The 18,193-nt window shown below is 44.5% G+C and overlaps 1 protein-coding gene across 1 annotated transcript; it reads left to right on the top strand.

Annotated features, from left to right (window-relative positions):
* The first annotated feature begins 1,683 nt into the window (after window positions 1-1,683).
* LOC115169818 (double-stranded RNA-specific editase B2-like) lies at window positions 1,684-16,841 on the top strand. The gene is made up of 8 exons (XM_029725807.1): window positions 1,684-2,565; window positions 6,533-6,656; window positions 10,645-10,810; window positions 12,341-12,492; window positions 12,666-12,834; window positions 13,044-13,225; window positions 15,564-15,742; window positions 16,415-16,841. Exons 1-8 carry the CDS (start codon window positions 1,729-1,731, stop codon window positions 16,700-16,702), a joined length of 2,097 nt encoding a protein of 698 aa, XP_029581667.1. The 5' UTR covers window positions 1,684-1,728; the 3' UTR covers window positions 16,703-16,841.
* Window positions 16,842-18,193: the final 1,352 nt, after the last annotated feature.

Below are 18,193 nucleotides of genomic sequence, written 5' to 3'. Positions count from 1 at the left end.
TACATTACATGTTAAGGGTAAAATCTGATATCACATCATCATATTCCAGTTTGATTATTTTAAAACTCCTGAGGCAAACTTGGTTAATCCCGTCATTGTTAATGAAGCATGTTTAATATAATAATGAAATTAGGCATGGCAAGGAAAGTGAAAAGCGCCCGCTTCCCATCCAATGTGTGAGGCCTGACAGCTTTGGATAATCTCATTTGCTAAGCATAATTTAAAATGTTTTGTGTGATTTTCTCTAATGCGTACTGTCTTTCCTCAAGGGCAAGAACATGCTGAACTTCTTGGACAGTTTATAGTGGATGGTATCTACAACAGTCACCAATGATATCCATCTACAGAAGTTAAAAGAATTTGAGAACATTCCAGATGCAATATTATAATACACACCAACATAATACATCTATGTAATACATACATACAGTGTACATACATACTATACATACAATCTAAGTACAGTGGACCATGGACCCCTTTTTTTACCACCCTGTGCTTTTAACTTGAAAATTCATTGCTTTGAACTATTGGTCACTAAGGTGACCCACAATTGTCATCAGCATGCGATTCTTCCTTCTATCTGGTAAGATAACACATCTGCTCAAAAGAAGTGTGAACAGATTGACAGTTCTTTGTCTATTAACAAAACATCATTGATAAAACAAACAAATAAACTGCTTGGCTGTCCATACAATCTGCAAACATTTAGGAGACAACTAGGCTACATAAAACTAGTTTGATTGGCTGATTTGTCTTAAGGGATTCCATTAATGGGACACAGACCCTGTGTGAAATCCTCTGGTCTTATCAGCCACACCTTTCAATTACTCCAGTTGACTCTAAACCTGTGTTTGGGAGATGACATAACGGTACTGTAATACACTCTTATGTGGGTTAACATATCTGGGGTTTTGTCATGTTTTGTGTGGATTCCCCAGTAACTGCCTGTCTCTGTTGTGTTTCAGAGAGAACAAGTATGTTGTCATCTTTCATCGGCCCCATGAGGTTTAGAGATATTGGGACAACAACATCAAGAGACCATGGAGACACTTCAAGTAATTTATTTATATATTTCCCTTTCCATGCTATTCACTCAGAGTAGCACACCAGCAATTTATCAGTTTATCAATTCTAAAAGCTTTCACAAGAGCAAGGTATTGTGATTCATTTGAAAACAGCATCACATTTTGTAAAACCAGAATATTTCAGGTCATCCCACCCCCGTAACCTTTTGCTAAGCTCTCCCATGTCCTGTAGTTTCCTTTTCTTGAAAATCTCCTCAACCAAATGTGACAAGTCATAAAGGTTTTTTCAACTGTTTGTTCTGGACTTGATTCGGGATCAGGTACCAGCAGCGTTGAGGTGAAGGAGAACCGCGACAGCAGAAACCAAGTAGACTATTCCTCCATACTACAACCTGGACATCATCCATCATCAGCTCTTTGCACTGACATCTCCAAAAGAAAGACAACAGTGGACTGTACCATGGTACCTGCACATCATCCATCAGATCTTTACACTGACATCTCCAGAGGGCTCTCCAGGACTACTGCTCTACAGAGGAAGCAGCCTTTGGTGGAAGGAAAAGACAGGCTTCTCTACGAACTCCAGTTGATCTGTAAGAGGACGGCCCATTGTCTCACATCAGATAGCGCCACGACTCCGTCTGCACGGTGGGTTGGGGGACGAGCGTCGCGTGGGAGTGATGCCACCTGTCAGAAGACAATGATGACTTCCTGGTCTGTCACAAAGAAGAATGCCCTGGTGCATTTGAATGAGCTGAGACCAGGTCTACAGTATGAGATAGTGTCTCAGACAGGGCCAGTTCACGCCCCTGTGTTCGCTGTAGGAGTAGAGGTCAACGGTCTCAGGTTCGAGGGCCGAGGCCCCACCAAGAAGAAGGCTAAGATGAGGGCAGCAGAGCTGGCTCTTAAGTCCTTCATCCAGTTCCCCAACGCCCATCAGGCTCACATCACCATGGGAAACCTCAACTTCATCAACACCACAGCACCAACAGACTTCACCTCAGATCAGGCCGATCTCGTCCCCGACACGCTCTTCAAGGAGTTTCAGCCAGAAGCACAGGAAGACCAAATCCTTAATCACAGAACAGGGGGAAAGGAGTTGCAGTTTGAGGAGCCACCAGCACAAGGACAACTCTACAGAACAGTGAAAAGGGGACATGAGTTGCTCTCCAGTATCTGTAACCATGGGAGACTAGTGCGCCTGACCCTTGACCTGATGTCCTCAGCCAATCAGAAGAGGCAGAGGATCGGTTCCTCTATCGTCGGGGAACTGAGGCCCGTGGCTCTGCTCAATGAGTTAATGCCAGGCTTGAGGTACATCTGCCTGACAGAGAGAAAGAAAGGCAGGCCGATCAGGAGCTTTGTGATGGCAGTACGGGTGGATAGAAGGGTATTTGAGGGCTGTGGGCGCAGTAAGAGGCTGGCTAAAGCCGAGGCAGCAGCCTCAGCACTACAGGACCTGTTTAACATCAGTCTAGGTCCTGAGAGGAGCATCAGCAATACTGCCAGCTGGGCCAAGAGCGCACAGCTACCTCAGGTGAGTACCATTACTAAATTAAAGGGATACTTCGGGAGGCCCTTTATCTACTTCCCCAGAGTCAGATTAACTAGTAGATACCCATAGACTTCCTGTCATTGCGCTAACGCTAGTTAACATTGGCTCGCAAAACTACCTCTAACTTCCTTCATACTGGACAGAGACATAAAAATGATACCCACAAGTTCATCTGACTCTGGGGAAGTAGATAAAGGGCCAATTGAACCCCTTTAAGGGTTCTGAGCTGGAAGGGAAATTCTACTATTTTATATTGCTATGGGAAGATAGAATTGTTAATCTTAAGTCATTTTGCAATCGGTGTCAAGCCTGTATATTCAATTTTGACTGATATTCAGTATTTTCTAAAACAAATATGTTGAGATACTGTGTTTAAATTTGCTGTAAGTTGGATATAACAATCACAGTGCATTACATTTTTTATTCCTCGATTTCATTCACATCCTCCTTGAAGTGCCCAGATTGAACAGGGTTATTGGACATATCCTGTCCTTTGTCTCTATAGCTGCAGTATGAGCATCCATCCCATCTTTTAAATGGTCCTACTGAATTTGTCTGAGGTGCTCTGACTGCCACCAAATGGAGTGTATCGTATCAATATGCCTTCCATGTCCAGGAGCCTAAGGACTAACGATGTCCTGTCCTGCATGCCCAACCACAGCAGCTAAACAACCCTGTTATGTCTGTCTGGCCTCAGAAAAGCTGCACCTCTTGTCATCTTTTGCTGCTATGCACACATTAAAAACATACAATAGTATACTATGGTATAAATACTATAGTATTCACCATAGTGTTTTTGCAGACTTTACTGTAGTATTCACTGTAGTGTTTTTGCGGCCTAAAATCTGCAGAAACACTACAATGAATACTATAGTATTTACTGTAGTATACTGTAGTATTTACAGTTAACTATAGTATAAATACTATAGTAAAATAACTGTAGTATATACTAAAGAAATTAATGTAGGGTTTTTGCTGAATGTAATCTAGTGTAGTATTTCATGTGGTGTTTTTACAGACATTACTGTAGTATTTACTATAGTGTTTTTGTTTTATCTTTGACATAGAAGAGGCTTTCTCCTTGAGGATACTCAAAAAGCAAATTTTCCTAAACCTGTGTTTTTGCGGATAATACTGTAGTATTTACTGTAGTATTCTACTACTACAACATTCTGTAGTAAGTACTACACATGATCGAGGGATACTTCAGTGTGTACTACAGTGTATTACAGAATTCTATACTAAACTGTAGTATTTTTTCATCTGGGTGCTTTCAGAATGTAAGACAATTTGTCCCAGAAGTTTATTTCCATGAGTCTGACATGTCAATGGAAAGGAAGGCAAGCTTTACCATGGCTGATGGAGAGTTTGTCCACAAGTCATAGGCTCTTATTTGGCTACTAGCAGACAAACTGGCTCAATCTCAAATAGTCTTTCCTTGATTCCTTGCATCCTATCTCCTCATCTCCTTCTCAAACGTATTGGAGGAGAAGATCTAAAATCCCTCCCTTCTGAACTTCTTCTCCAATTTTAGAAGGAGGTGAGGAGAGAGGATGCAAGGAATTGAGGAAAAATGAATTAAGAAATCAAATCAAATCAGACTTTATTTGTCACATGCGCCGAATACAACAAGTGTAGACTTTACCGTGAAATGCTTACTTACAAGCCCTTAACCAACAGTGCAGTTCAAGAAGAAGAAAATATTTACCAAGTAGACTAAAATAAAAAGTAATTATAAAAAGTAACACAATAAGAATAACGAGGCTATGTACGGGGGGCACCGGTACTGAGTCAGTGTGCGAGGGTTCAGGCTAGTTGATGTAATCTGTACATGTAGGTGGGGGGCGAAGTGACTATGCATAGGTAACAAACAAACAGCGAGTAGCAGCAGTGTACAAAAGGGGGGGGGGGGGGGGGTCAATGTAAATTGTCCGGTGGCGATTTTATGAATTGTTCAGCAGTCTAATGGCTTGGGGGTAGAAGCTGTTGAGGAGCCTTTTGGTCCTAGACTTGGCGCTCCGGTACCGCTTGCCGTGCGGTAGCAGAGAAAACAGTCAATGACTTGGGTGACTGGAGTCTCTGACAATTTTATGAGCTTTCCTCTGACACCACCTATTATAGAGGTCCTGGATGGCAGGAAGCTTGGCCCCAGTGATGCACTGGGCAGTACGCACTACCCTCTGTAGCGCCTTACGGTCAGATGCCGAGCAGTTGCCATACCAGGCAGTGATGTAACCGTTCAGGATTGCATCACCTGGGTTTTTGGACACATCCTGGGTTTTTCATCAGACTGATCCCTAGCCGTCCAAAAAGTGCCTCAAAGTCAGGCATCTAGCTAGACACCTTAATGAACATTATCATCACAGCCTATTAGTGATCAAGGAGGAGCCCCAGACTGAAGGAGATTGAAATTAAGAGCGGAGGTGGTGTGAAGAGCATATTAATCTGGCAGATAATTATTTAACACGCTCATTATGCATCATTACACATGACCTTGTGCATCCCCATTTAGACAACATATTTCCTTTCCATTCATCTCTCCAAGCTTGATATCAGGGGATGGGTGGGATGATAATTCATACAATACATAATAATTCAAGTTATGTAAATTAAGTGGATGAGTTAGCCTATTAATTATTATTGTTAATCAACTAGCTACTAAATATTGTCAATATCTCATTATTCTGAGATATACTTACCATATAAGGCTCATGTAATACTGTATGTCCATTATGTCTCCCGAGTGGCACAGTGGTCTAAGGCACTGCATCTCAGTCACTACAGTCCCTGGTTCAAATCCAGGCTGCATCACATCTGGCTGTGATTGAGAGTCTCATAGGGTGGCGCACTATTGGCCGAACATCGTCCGGGGTAGGCCATCATTGTAAGTAAGAATTTGTTCTTAACTGACTTGCCTAGTTAAATAAACGTACAAAAATATATATATATATATATATATATAGGGAATAGGGTATGATTTAGGATGAACCCTGTGACAGTGCTTTCAATAGATCTGACAGAGGTTTCTTCTTTGTCAACTCTCCCCTTCTTTTCATTTTTTGCCTAAAATGACATACCCAAATCTAACTGCTTGTAGCTCAGGCCCTGAAGAAAGGATATGCATATTCTTGATACCATTTGAAAGGAAACACTTTGAAGTTTGTGGAAATGTGAAAGGAATGTAGGAGAATATAACACAATAGATTTGGTAAAAGATAATACAAAGAAAAAACAAACCGTTCTTTTGTATTTTTTTTATACCATCATCTTTGAAATGCAAAATGTATTTCTGTTCAAAATTGTGTATCAAGACTGCCCAAATGTGCCTCGTTTGTTTATTAATAACTTTTCAAGTTCAAAACTGTGCACTCTCCTCAAACAATAGCATAGTATTCTTTCACTCTAATAGCTACTGTAAATTGGACAGTGCAGTTAGATTAACAAGAATTTAAGCTTTCTGCCAATATCAGATTAGTCTATGTCCTGGGAAATATTCTTGTTACTTACAACCTCATGCTAATTGCATTAGCCTACGTTAGCTCAACTGTCCCGTGGAGGACCCACCAATCCTGAAGAAGATTTATTATGAACAAATTCTTATTTACAATGACGGCCTACCCCGGACGACGCTGGGCCAATTGTGCGCCGCCCTATGGGTCTCCCAATCACAGTCAGATGTGATTCAGCCTGGATTCAAACCAGGGACTGTAGTATCGCCTCTTGCACTGAGATGCAGTGCCTTAGACCGCTGCACCACTTGGGAGCCCCTATATAATGCACTACTTTTGACCAGAGCCCATGTGGGATAATGTCAACTATTATCTGGTTGTTTTGGTAGATAAATGTTTGTTTGCTCCACTATGTGGATGTTTGTGGATGTGAACATAGATGTTATCTTGGCCGCTGTCTGTTTGATTTGTCAGTGATCCATCCACTTGTGTGATTACAGTGCTTTGCAGAGTATATCTTCCACTTGGTGAGAGAGAAACACAGTGAGCTGGCTGACTGTTGCTGCACTACCTCCCAGCCGCACAGACGTCACAAAGCACTGGCAGGCATCGTAATGACCAGAGGTAGGCTATGGACTGCGTCCAAATGGCACCCTATTCCCTATAAATACAGTTCCAGTCAAAAGTTTGGACACACCTATTCAGTCAAGGGTTTTTCATTATTTTTACTATTTTATACATTGTAGAATAATAGTGAAAACATCATAACTATGAAATAACACATATGGAATCATGTAGTAATCAAAAAAGTGTTAAATAAATCAAAATATATTTGAGATTCTTCAAAGTAGCCACCCTTTGCCTTGATGACAGCTTTGCACACTCTTGGCGTTCTCTCAACCAGCTTCATGAGAAAGTCACCTGGAATGCATTTCTATTAACAGGTGTGCCTTGTTAAAAGTTAATTTGTGGAATTTCTTTCCTTCTTAATGCGTTTGAGCCAATCAGTTGTGTTGTGACAAGGTATGGGTGGTATACAGGAAGATAGCCCTATTTGGTAAAAGACCAAGTCCATATTATGGCAAGAACAGCTCAAATAAGCAAAGACAAACATTACTTTAAGACATGAAGGTCAGTCAATGCGGAAAATGTCAAGAACTTTGAAAGTTTCTTCAAGTGCAGTTGCAAAAACTATCAAGCGCTATGATGAAACTGGCTCTTATGAGGACCGCCACAGGAAAGGAAGACACAGAGTTACTTCTGCTGCAGAGAATAAGTTCATTAGAGTTAATTGCACCTCAGATTGCAGCCCAAATAAATGCTTCACAGAGTTCAAGTAACAGACACATCAACTTTTTAGAGGAGACTGCGTGAATCAGGCCTTCATGGTCGAATTGCTGCAAAGAAACCACTACTAAAGGACACCAATAAGAAGAAGAGACTTGCTTGGGCCAAGAAACACGAGCAATGGACATTAGACCGGTGAAAATCTGTCCTTTAGTCCAGCGGTCCCCAACCCCCGGACCGGTACCGGTCTGTGGGTCATTTGGTACCGGGCCGCAGAGAAAGAATAAATAACTTACATTATTTCCGTTTTATTTCTTATCTGAGTCTGAACGATGTTTTATTTTGAAAAATGAACGCAGAGCACAGACACCTTCTCTTATACACAGAAATAAAATGGTTATCCCGAGGGAGATCGCTGGCCAGAGTGTTTGAATTACGAGAGCCGCTGCAGAGATTTCTCTCAGAAAAAGTCACCGCTGGCAGCACATTTCAGTGACGAGGAATGGGTCGCAAAACTCGCTTACTTGTGCGACATATTCAACCAACAATGACAACTGTCTTCAAGTTGGCAGATAAAGTAGCTGCATTTAAAGCCAAACTGGATTTGTGGGGACGGCGCGTGAACAGAGGTATATTTGACATGTTTCAAACATTCGCGGGGATTTTGGAAGAGACTGAGCCCGAGCCTTCATTGTCCCAGCTGGTGCACGATCACCTGTCTTTGCTTTTAAAAGAGTTTGAGCGCTACTTCCCAACCACAAATGGCCCACGAACTGCCAAGGAATGGATCCGCGAAACCAGGTGAATCCAGCATGTCTATGCAAGAAGAAGATCAACTGCTGGAGATCGCAAATGACGGCGGCCTTAACCCTTTCACACGTACCATCACACGGAGTTTGATCGTTCTACAGTGGTCCCTGAAGCGTACGATCACACCCCGTGTGATTAGAACACTAATTTAGAACGCTCATTTAGAATGGCCAGTTTCGAATGACGCAACAATCAACATTTGAGCTGGCCACACTTTTTTCAGAAACTATTTACACAAACAGTCCTTACGTAAACTATACCATGAATTAGCTAATAGCAATTACTATGTACAATTAATCACATCACGGGTGAGCTCACCGTTGATTAAAATAATTGAGTAAAACACTTTCTAGAAATTGAAAGTAATCCGACGATTAGTTTCAGCGCGCAGCTGGCCACACTTTTTTCAGAAACTATTTACACAAACAGTCCTTACAAAGTTATGTCCAGAATGTGAGCAGTTTATTTTTTGATGCAATGTTCAGATATTCACAGAAGTATCTATAGCATAACACAATCATCCTAACCGGAAAAATGTAGGCTACATTTGTCCTAGCGCTGAGGAAAGATTGACGCAACACAAGCGGTCATATTTTCTAACTCTCGGCTGACATAAACTACACTATGAATTAGCTAATAGCAATTACTATGTACAATTAATCACATCACGGGTGAGCTCACCGTTGATCAAAATAATTGAGTAAAACACTTTCTAGAAATCGAAAGTAATCCGACGATTAGTTTCAGCGCGCAGCCATGCTTTTTTACCTCACAGAAACCGAAGATAATAAGAGAAGACAAGATGAGTTGTTGAAGGGGTGTGGTCTACCATCATTCACATCCCACATTCACTTCCTGAAGTTCTCAAAAAATGAGTGAACCCTTACTCACCTCATTTTGTTATAGCATCTTTGGTCCGACAGACGTGTGGTTTCCACAGTGAAGTATGGAGGAGGAGGTGTGATGGTGCTTTGCTGGTGACACTGTCAGTGATTTATTTAGAATTCTAGCATGGCTAACACAGTATTCGGCAGTGATATGCCATCCCATCTGGTTTGCGCATAGTAGGACTTTCATTTGTTTTTCAACAGGACAATGACCCAACACACCTCCATGCTGTGTAAGGGCTATTTGACCCAAAAGGAGAGTGATGGAGTGCTGCATCAGATGACCTGGCCCCACAGTCACCCGACCTCAACCCAATTGAGATGGTTTGGGATTAGTTGGACCGCAGAGTGAAGGAAAAGCAGCCAACAAGTGCTCAGCATATGTGGGAACCCCTTCAAGACTATTAGAAAAGCATTCCAGATTAAGCTGGCTAAGAGAATTTCAAGAGTGTGCAAAGATGTTGTCAAGGCAACGGGTGGCTACTTTGAAGAATCTCAAATATAAAAAAATATATTTTGATTTGTTTAACACTTTTTTTTTGTTACTACATGATTCCATATGTGTTATTTCATAGTTTTGATGTCTTCACTATTTCCACAATTTAGAAAATAGTAAAAATAAAGAAAAACCCTTGAATGAGTAGGTTTGTCCAAACTTTTGACTGGTACTGTATAATGCACTACTTTTAACCAGAGCCAATTTGGGATGCAACCATGATGACACATTTCATTGACTTTTAATATGGTAGTAAAATATTCAACAAGTCCAATTTAAAAATGGTGCATCTCTCCCTATACAACTGTAGATACCAGCAGAAGTCGTAAATTAATCAAATGCCTCTGAATATAGGTCTGTATAGAGCACAGTAAGCCAGTCGACTGGGATTGCACATAAGCGACTTCAGTTGAAGCCAGCATGGGAAACTCTCAATCAAAAACAGTTGAGCTCCCCAGATCTAATAGAATACCTAAGATGAGAGCGTGGGCACAACCATAGAATTAGAATTAATTACTTTCTATTCATTCTATTTCTATGGGCACAGTGCTTCCCAGGTAATGCTGCCCCAAAGGGCAGTGAATCCAATAGGAATCCCTGCCAGCTCATTCATATAGAATTCCTCACAGGAAAATAAGCAGTTTCTCAGCTTGCTCTGCAACACAAGATGCCGCTTTATACCACTACCATTGATGAGATAAGACTGTCATTACGTCTTTGTAACAAGACAACAATATAGTAGGAGACTGGTGCATTATATTCTGTCCTGTTAGAGTCATTTCTTATTCAGAAGCCATTTATTTTGCCATCTTAGTCTATTACAGTAATATTTTAATTAGATTAAGTTCTTTGTTGTGAGAGTTCCTGTGTCTGAGGCCAAATTACTGTAACTGATATCCAAAAAGGCAAGACTTGGGATGCATCCCAAATGTCACCCTATTCGATTCCCTATGTAGTGCACTACTTTTGGCCAGACCCCATAGGGTCCAAATAAGTCAAACAAAAAAACAGTGCACTATATAGGGAATTGGGTATCATTTAGATACTCACAAATCTATTGTATAGGTGTACTGTGCTGATTTATGTTTGTTGTTGGTTAGTAAGAGGACCTTTTGTCGCCTATTGTGGTCAGGTTTTGATCTGAGGCGAGCCCAGGTGGTGTCTTTGGGGACAGGGACCAAGTGTATCAGTGGAGAGTGTGTCAGTGACCAGGGATGGGCTGTTAATGACTGCCATGCTGAGGTCACCACCAGGAGGGCTTTCCTCCGCTTCCTCTATGCCCAACTGGAGCTTCTCTGGTAATATACTATATTCTCTGGTAATATACTGTATACATACTGTCATACACTATCTGTACACAATAGGTTGCATTCCAACTGGCACCCTATTACCTATGTTGTGCACTACTTGTGATTAGGGCCCTGGGCTCTGGTTAAAATTAGTGCACTATAAAGGGAATAGGGTGTAATTTGGGATGTAGACAAGGCCTTAGCCCTGAGGATGAAGTTGAAGAATCTTTGCTTTTATACCTTTGAATTGAAGTTACAAGTGAACAATGTAATATCAGCTATTACATTTACATTTACGTCATTACCTATCTGCGCTGATGTTTTGGTGCCATTTTAAAAAGAGACACTTCATGTAACTGTTCTGTTGTGCCCCTGAACCATCACTTCAAAATCACCTCTAGTATAATTTTGTACTAGAGGTTCGTTTTAAATCCCTGAGTAATTAAACGTGTATTCCCACCAACGTCAAGTGCACAAGGATGATTGAAGTAGAGAAATGTTGAACATAAAAATCTCTTTTCATATCAAAATCTCTTTATTTGGGTGATTAGGCTACACACAGGGGCGTCATTTCAGCTAAACCTAGGGTACGACAAAGTGACAAGGGGAGTGAGTGATAGAATAATTTGTATGTTTTAGAATAATGGCTAAAGTGTTCCACTCTGAAATAGTATGATAGTGTGAAATGTTTGAGAAGCATGAGAAGATAAAACGAGGATGTGTGTAGATCGGTTAGAATTTTAATACTAGGGTATTATATTCTTTAGTAGAGATGTAAGCAGAGTGAAGTTGTAGAGTAGATAATAGAAAATCATTAGAGGTTTCCAAACCAAAAGGGTCCCAACGGGGGAGGGGATGTGAAAGCCTTGAAGGATGGGACAAAATGTATGGTTCTTTGTGGTTAGTGGAAAGGTACTGATTGTTTGAGCAGGGAGTGGTCTAAAGATAGGAATGTGTGTGTTATAAAAGGACCTCATTTTTTACGTTAGAGCTCTCATGAATAAAAATCGACTAACCTTTTTTAAAATCTGAGACTTTGCCCAATTATTATTGATCCCAGGGTCTTACAAACCTTGGGAAATTGGTCAAAGATTAAATGATTGTTTAATTATCATTATTGGGATTGAAAATTCTCGTGACTGTGAGCCAAAGCCATTTACTACAGTCATCTTTACGTGTGAACTGTTTAGAGAAAAAGTTGCGCTGTTCCCTGCGAGATTCCCTAAAAATACCTCACTTCAATCCAGCTACGACGAAGTTGCGAGTCCCGTTCTCTGCAGCAGTGTTGATGCGCATTTTATAAATCACGAACAGCCTCTCCCTCTGCTCCCGGGCGTCCGCATGGTCCTAAAATCAGCCCCTAAATCCGCTAAATTGCATTTGCCTTTCAATCAGGATTGGAATGATTTTAGTAGCCTATTTTAAATTGTTGGTGTTGAGCTAGGCTATTATACCCAAATAATGCCCCTGGCTACACGTTACCACTTCTTAAAAAGTTCATATTCAAAATGATCATAACAACATAATTTCCTTGTTTAGCAACCGGCCAGGCAGTTTGGAGCAGTCGATTTTTGTGCGAGACAAAGAGTCAGTATTAAGACTGAGAGACGGTATTCTGTTCCATATGTATGTGAGTTCATCGCCCTGCGGGGACGCACGCCTCAACTGTCCCTACGAGATCACAGCTACACGTAAGAAATATTGACATTTGTTAGTTGATTTTATTTAATTCATACTCACAGTCAACAAGACTCAATTATGCGGAATGCACAGTTACATTAAGCCCATACTTTAAAATGCTCCACCTGTCTGTACTGTGCTTTGTAGAGAAACTTAGCATTATATCAATTGTCTCCTCTCCCAGACCAGAGCGGGTACAGATTTGTGAGGAAGTTGCGCTGCCATCTGAGAATGAAGACGGAAGGCGGTGAGGGTACACTTCCTGTCAGCATACTGAGAGCCAATCAGAAATGGGACAGGGGGTTGCCGAGGGAACCTCCCGTCACCATGTCCTGCACAGATAAAATTGCCAGGTGAGCCCCAGATAGACAGTGAGAACTTTCCCACTGAGTCACAAAAGTATAACATACTGTATAAAAGGGGCCTTGTCTTTCTCCCTTTGTTCCAATGGGAATGTTCCAGGCTTGCATCTCAAATGGCACCCATATCACTATATAGTGCACTACTTTCTACCAGGGCCCTAGTCCTGCTTGGTCTCTAGCCTCATTGTTTGGGTCTCCAGGTGGAATATTCTAGGTCTCCAGGGCTCTCTCCTGTCTCACCTGGTGGAGCCGGTGTACCTCCACAGCCTCACAGTGGGCAGCCTGTGCCACACGGGTCACCTGGGAAGGACCATGGCACGACGCATGGGGCACATCGCCCCTCTGCCCTCGTCCTATAGACGCAACAGGCTACTGCTCGGCTGTAAGTCACGCCCCCTGCCCTCGTCCTATAGACACAATAGACTGCTCCTCGGCTGTAAGTCACGCCCCCTGCCCTCATCCTATAGACACAATAGACTGCTCCTCGGCTGTAAGTCACGCCCCCTGCCCTCGTCCTATAGACACAATAGACTGCTCCTCGGCTGTAAGTCACGCCCCCTGCCCTCGTCCTATAGACACAATAGACTGCTCCTCGGCTGTAAGTCACGCCCCCTGCCCTCCTCCTATAGACACAATAGACTGCTCCTCGGCTGTAAGTCACGCCCCCTGCCCTCGTCCTATAGACACAATAGACTGCTCCTCGGCTGTAAGTCACGCCCCCTGCCCTCGTCCTATAGACACAATAGACTGCTCCTCGGCTGTAAGTCACGCCCCCTGCCCTCGTCCTATAGACACAATAGACTGCTCCTCGGCTGTAAGTCACACCCTCATCCTATAGACACAATAGACTGTTCCTCGGCTGTAAGTCACGCCCCCTGCCCTCGTCCTATAGACACAATAGACTGCTCCTCGGCTGTAAGTCACGCCCCCTGCCCCCGCCCTATAGACACAATAGACTGCTCCTCGGCTGTAAGTCACGCCCCCTGCCCTCGTCCTATAGACACAATAGACTGCTCCTCGGGTGTAAGTCACGCCCCCTGCCCTCGTCCTATAGACACAATAGACTGTTCCTCGGCTGTAAGTCACGCCCCCTGCCCTCGTCCTATAGACACAATAGACTGCTCCTTGGCTGTAAGTCACGCCCCCTGCCCTCGTCCTATAGACTGCTCCTCGGCTGTAAGTCACGCCCCCTGCCCCCTGCCCTCGCCCTATAGACACAATAGACTGCTCCTCGGCTGTAAGTCACGCCCCCTGCCCTCGTCCTATAGACTGCTCCTCGGCTGTAAGTCACGCCCCCTGCCCTCGTCCTATAGACACAATAGACTGCTCCTCGGCTGTAAGTCACGCCCCCTGCCCTCGTCCTATAGACACAATAGACTGCTCCTCGGCTGTAAGTCACGCCCCCTGCCCTCGTCCTATAGACACAATAGACTGCTCCTCGGCTGTAAGTCACACCCTCGTCCTATAGACACAATAGACTGCTCCTCGGCTGTAAGTCACGCCCCCTGCCCTCGTCCTATAGACTGTTCCTCGGCTGTAAGTCACGCCCCCTGCCCTCGTCCTATAGACACAATAGACTGCTCCTCGGCTGTAAGTCACGCCCCCTGCCCTCGTCCTATAGACACAATAGACTGCTCCTCGGCTGTAAGTCACACCCCCTGCCCTCGTCCTATAGACTGCTCCTCGGCTGTAAGTCACGCCCTCGTCCTATAGACACAACAGACTGCTCCTCGACTGTAAGTCACGCCCCCTGCCCTCGTCCTATAGACACAATAGACTGCTCCTCGGCTGTAAGTCACGCCCCCTGCCCTCGTCCTATAGACACAATAGACTGCTCCTCGGCTGTAAGTCACGCCCCCTGCCCTCGTCCTATAGACTGCTCCTCGGCTGTAAGTCACGCCCCCTGCCCTCGTCCTATAGACACAATAGACTGCTCCTCGGCTGTAAGTCACGCCCCCTGCCCTCGTCCTATAGACACAATAGACTGCTCCTCGGCTGTAAGTCACGCCCCCTGCCCTCGTCCTATAGACACAATAGACTGCTCCTCGGCTGTAAGTCACGCCCCCTGCCCTCGTCCTATAGACACAGTAGACTGCTCCTCGACTGTAAGTCACGCCCTCGTCCTATAGACACAATAGACTGCTCCTCGGCTGTAAGTCACGCCCCCTGCCCTCGTCCTATAGACACAGTAGACTGCTCCTCGGCTGTAAGTCACGCCCCCTGCCCTCGTCCTATAGACACAATAGACTGCTCCTCGGCTGTAAGTCACGCCCCCTGCCCTCGTCCTATAGACACAATAGACTGCTCCTCGGCTGTAAGTCACACCCCCTGCCCTCGTCCATTAGACACAATAGACTGCTCCTGGACTGTAGACACAACAGGCTTTTCCTGGGCTGTAGATATAAGATATGTGGTTACTACAGATATTTAGGTTCACATTACATGTCCATGAGTCAGTTCATTTGGCAGTAGACTACTTAGTGTTAGAGACTTGACAAAGATAAATGTTAGGAGGAGGCCTGGTGGAGATGTTCCTCTCATTCTCGTTCCCTACCAGGTCAAACAGCTTGTTCTTCCAGACACTTTTCATGGTCCTGTCTCTTTCTCTAAGGTTATGCCTCTATTCTGGCATCTGAATAGTGCATGTTAAGTACGTACCTGCCCCTCCTCTCGGCTCTCACTGAGTCCTGACCCCAGTCTGGTCTCTGTGTGGTCTCCAGGCCTCAGCAGCAGTGAGGGTCGGCAGCCAGGGAAGTCCCCCAGCTTCAGTGTGAACTGGAGTGCTGGAGACGGAGAGCTGGAGGTGGTGGATGTCTCCACAGGCAGGAAAGACTCAGGGACACCATCCAGACTCTGCAAGAGATCCTTCTTCAGTCGCTGGGAGAGACTACACCACCAGGTTAGTTACGCAAAGGGAAGCTGGGGATTGCATCCCAATTGGCACCCTATTCCCTGCATAGTAGACTACTAGGGTAGTTTGACACATCCATTTTGCTGCAAGCAGAAGCTCTATTGTACGGTATGTATTGGATAAAGGTATTAACAAATCATTTGCTTACTGCAGATAGTAGAAAAAAACAATCTTCATTAAAATGCAGACGTGATCCATCTTTCTGTGTCCATCTAATGCTAATTATTATGACAATGTTTTTAAAGTACAGTTTCATTTCCATCGTGAAATTAAATATGTATGTGGCAGCGCATTCCACTGTTCCAAATGGCAGCAGTTAAATTTTGATGACATTACAGAGTCATAATTATTTAGAAAAGCATTTGAGTAGCTTCCCACAGAAAAGGCTTCCTGCACTCAGTATCACATGCAAGAATAAACACAGTCATCTAAAAATCCATCCTGGCTGTACTCCATTAAATATGTTTCTGTAGAGAGGGAGAGAGACAGAGCAATAGGGAATATAAAGCAAAGTCCACAGAATGTTAATTTGTTTGGTGAAATTTAAATGGAGGAGATAGCCCAGCTGTTGAAGTTTGCAGTTTATGTTGGCTCATTAGTTTTTATTCTGTCTGGGTGGTGTATTTTATTAACCCTTTCTTACTGTCTCCATCTACTCAGCTGAGCAGTCCAGGAGGAGTATTGGATGCAGAGGAGGCCCATTTTCTTATTTCAGATAGCACAAGGACTCTCTCTGCACGGTCGGTTGAGGGACGAGTGTCACCTAGGAGTGACGCCACCTGTCGGAAGACAATGGAGGAGGCCATGAAGACGTACTGTGGAGCTAAGATGGCAGCAGGGGCCTACCAGAGAGCCAGGCAGACGTTTGTCGTCTCGCTGCAGGAGGCAGGTCTGGGCATCTGGAACAGGAAACCACCAGAACAGGAGCATTTCCAGAGCAGGGTGTGAGGGGTTCTTCTAGAAGAAGCAGTCCAGGGAACTTTCTTTAGCCAAATTCCCTCACACGCAGACACACACACCGCAGACTCAGACACACGAGCTGTTCCAATCATGGTAACTAAGAGGTTGTAAAATACACTGCTCAAAAAAATAAAGGGAACACTTAAACAACACAATGTAACTCCAAGTCAATCACACTTCTGTGAAATCAAACTGTCCACTTAGGAAGCAACACTGATTGACAATAAATTTCACATGCTGTTGTGCAAATGGAATAGACAACAGGTGGAAATTATAGGCAATTAGCAAGACACCCCCAATAAAGGAGTGGTTCTGCAGGTGGGGACCACAGACCACTTCTCAGTTCCTATGCTTCCTGGCTGATGTTTTGGTCACTTTTGAATGCTGGCGGTGCTTTCACTGTAGTGGTAGCATGAGACGGAGTCTACAACCCACACAAGTGGCTCAGGTAGTGCAGCTCATCCAGGATGGCACATCAATGCGAGCTGTTGCTAGAAGGTTTGCTGTGTCTGTCAGCATAGTGTCCAGAGCATGGAGGCGCTACCAGGAGACAGGCCAGTACATCAGGAGACGTGGAGGAGGCTGTAGGAGGGCAACAACCCAGCAGCAGGACAGCTACCTCCGCCTTTGTGCAAGGAGGAGCAGGAGGAGCACTGCCAGAGCCCTGCAAAATTACCTCCAGCAGGCCACAAATGTGCATGTGTCTGCTCAAATGGTCAGAAACAGACTCCATGAGGGTGGTATGAGGGCCCGACGTCCACAGGTGGGGGTTGTGCTTACAGCCCAACACCGTGCAGGACGTTTGGCATTTGCCAGAAAACACCAAGATTGGCAAATTCGCCACTGGCGCCCTGTGCTCTTCACAGATGAAAGCAGGTTCACACTGAGCACGTGACAGACGTGACAGAGTCTGGAGACGCCGTGGAGAACGTTCTGCTGCCTGCAACATCCTCCAGCATGACCGGTTTGGCGGTGGGTCAGCCATGGTGTGGGGTGGCATTTCTTTGGGGGGCCGCACAGCCCTCCATGTGCTCGCCAGAGGTAGCCTGACTGCCATTAGGTACCGAGATGAGATCCTCAGACCCCTTGTGAGACCATATGCTGGTACGGTTGGCCCTGGGTTCCTCCTTATGCAAGACAATGCTAGACCTCATGTGGCTGGAGTGTGTCAGCAGTTCCTGCAAGAGGAAGGCATTGATGCTATGGACTGCCCCGCCCGTTCCCCAGACCTGAATCCAATTGAGCACATCTGGGACATCATGTCTCGCTCCATCCACCAATGCCACGTTGCACCACAGACTGTCCAGGACTTGGCGGATGCTTTAGTCCAGGTCTGGGAGGAGATCCCTCAGGAGACCATCCGCCACCTCATCAGGAGCATGCCCAGGCGTTGTAGGGAGGTCATACAGGCACGTGGAGGCCACACACACTACTGAGCCTCATTTTGACTTGTTTTAAGGACATTACATCAAAGTTGGA

Source organism: Salmo trutta, chromosome 31 (genome assembly GCF_901001165.1).
Source record: "Salmo trutta chromosome 31, fSalTru1.1, whole genome shotgun sequence".
Lineage (NCBI taxonomy): Eukaryota > Metazoa > Chordata > Actinopteri > Salmoniformes > Salmonidae > Salmo > Salmo trutta.
The sequence above is the reverse complement of the archived record's forward strand: the minus strand, read 5'-3'. Positions and strand labels throughout refer to the sequence as shown.

Excerpts from the sequence above, each read along its gene's own strand:
- LOC115169818 (XM_029725807.1), top strand. The coding sequence starts at position 1,729 with ATGATGACTTCCTGGTCTGTCACAAAGAAGAATGCCCTGGTGCATTTG. Across the intron at positions 10,811-12,340 it reads GCCCAACTGGAGCTTCTCTG|CAACCGGCCAGGCAGTTTGG; the intron begins GTAATATACTAT and ends TTCCTTGTTTAG. Across the intron at positions 13,226-15,563 it reads CAACAGGCTACTGCTCGGCT|GCCTCAGCAGCAGTGAGGGT; the intron begins GTAAGTCACGCC and ends TGTGGTCTCCAG.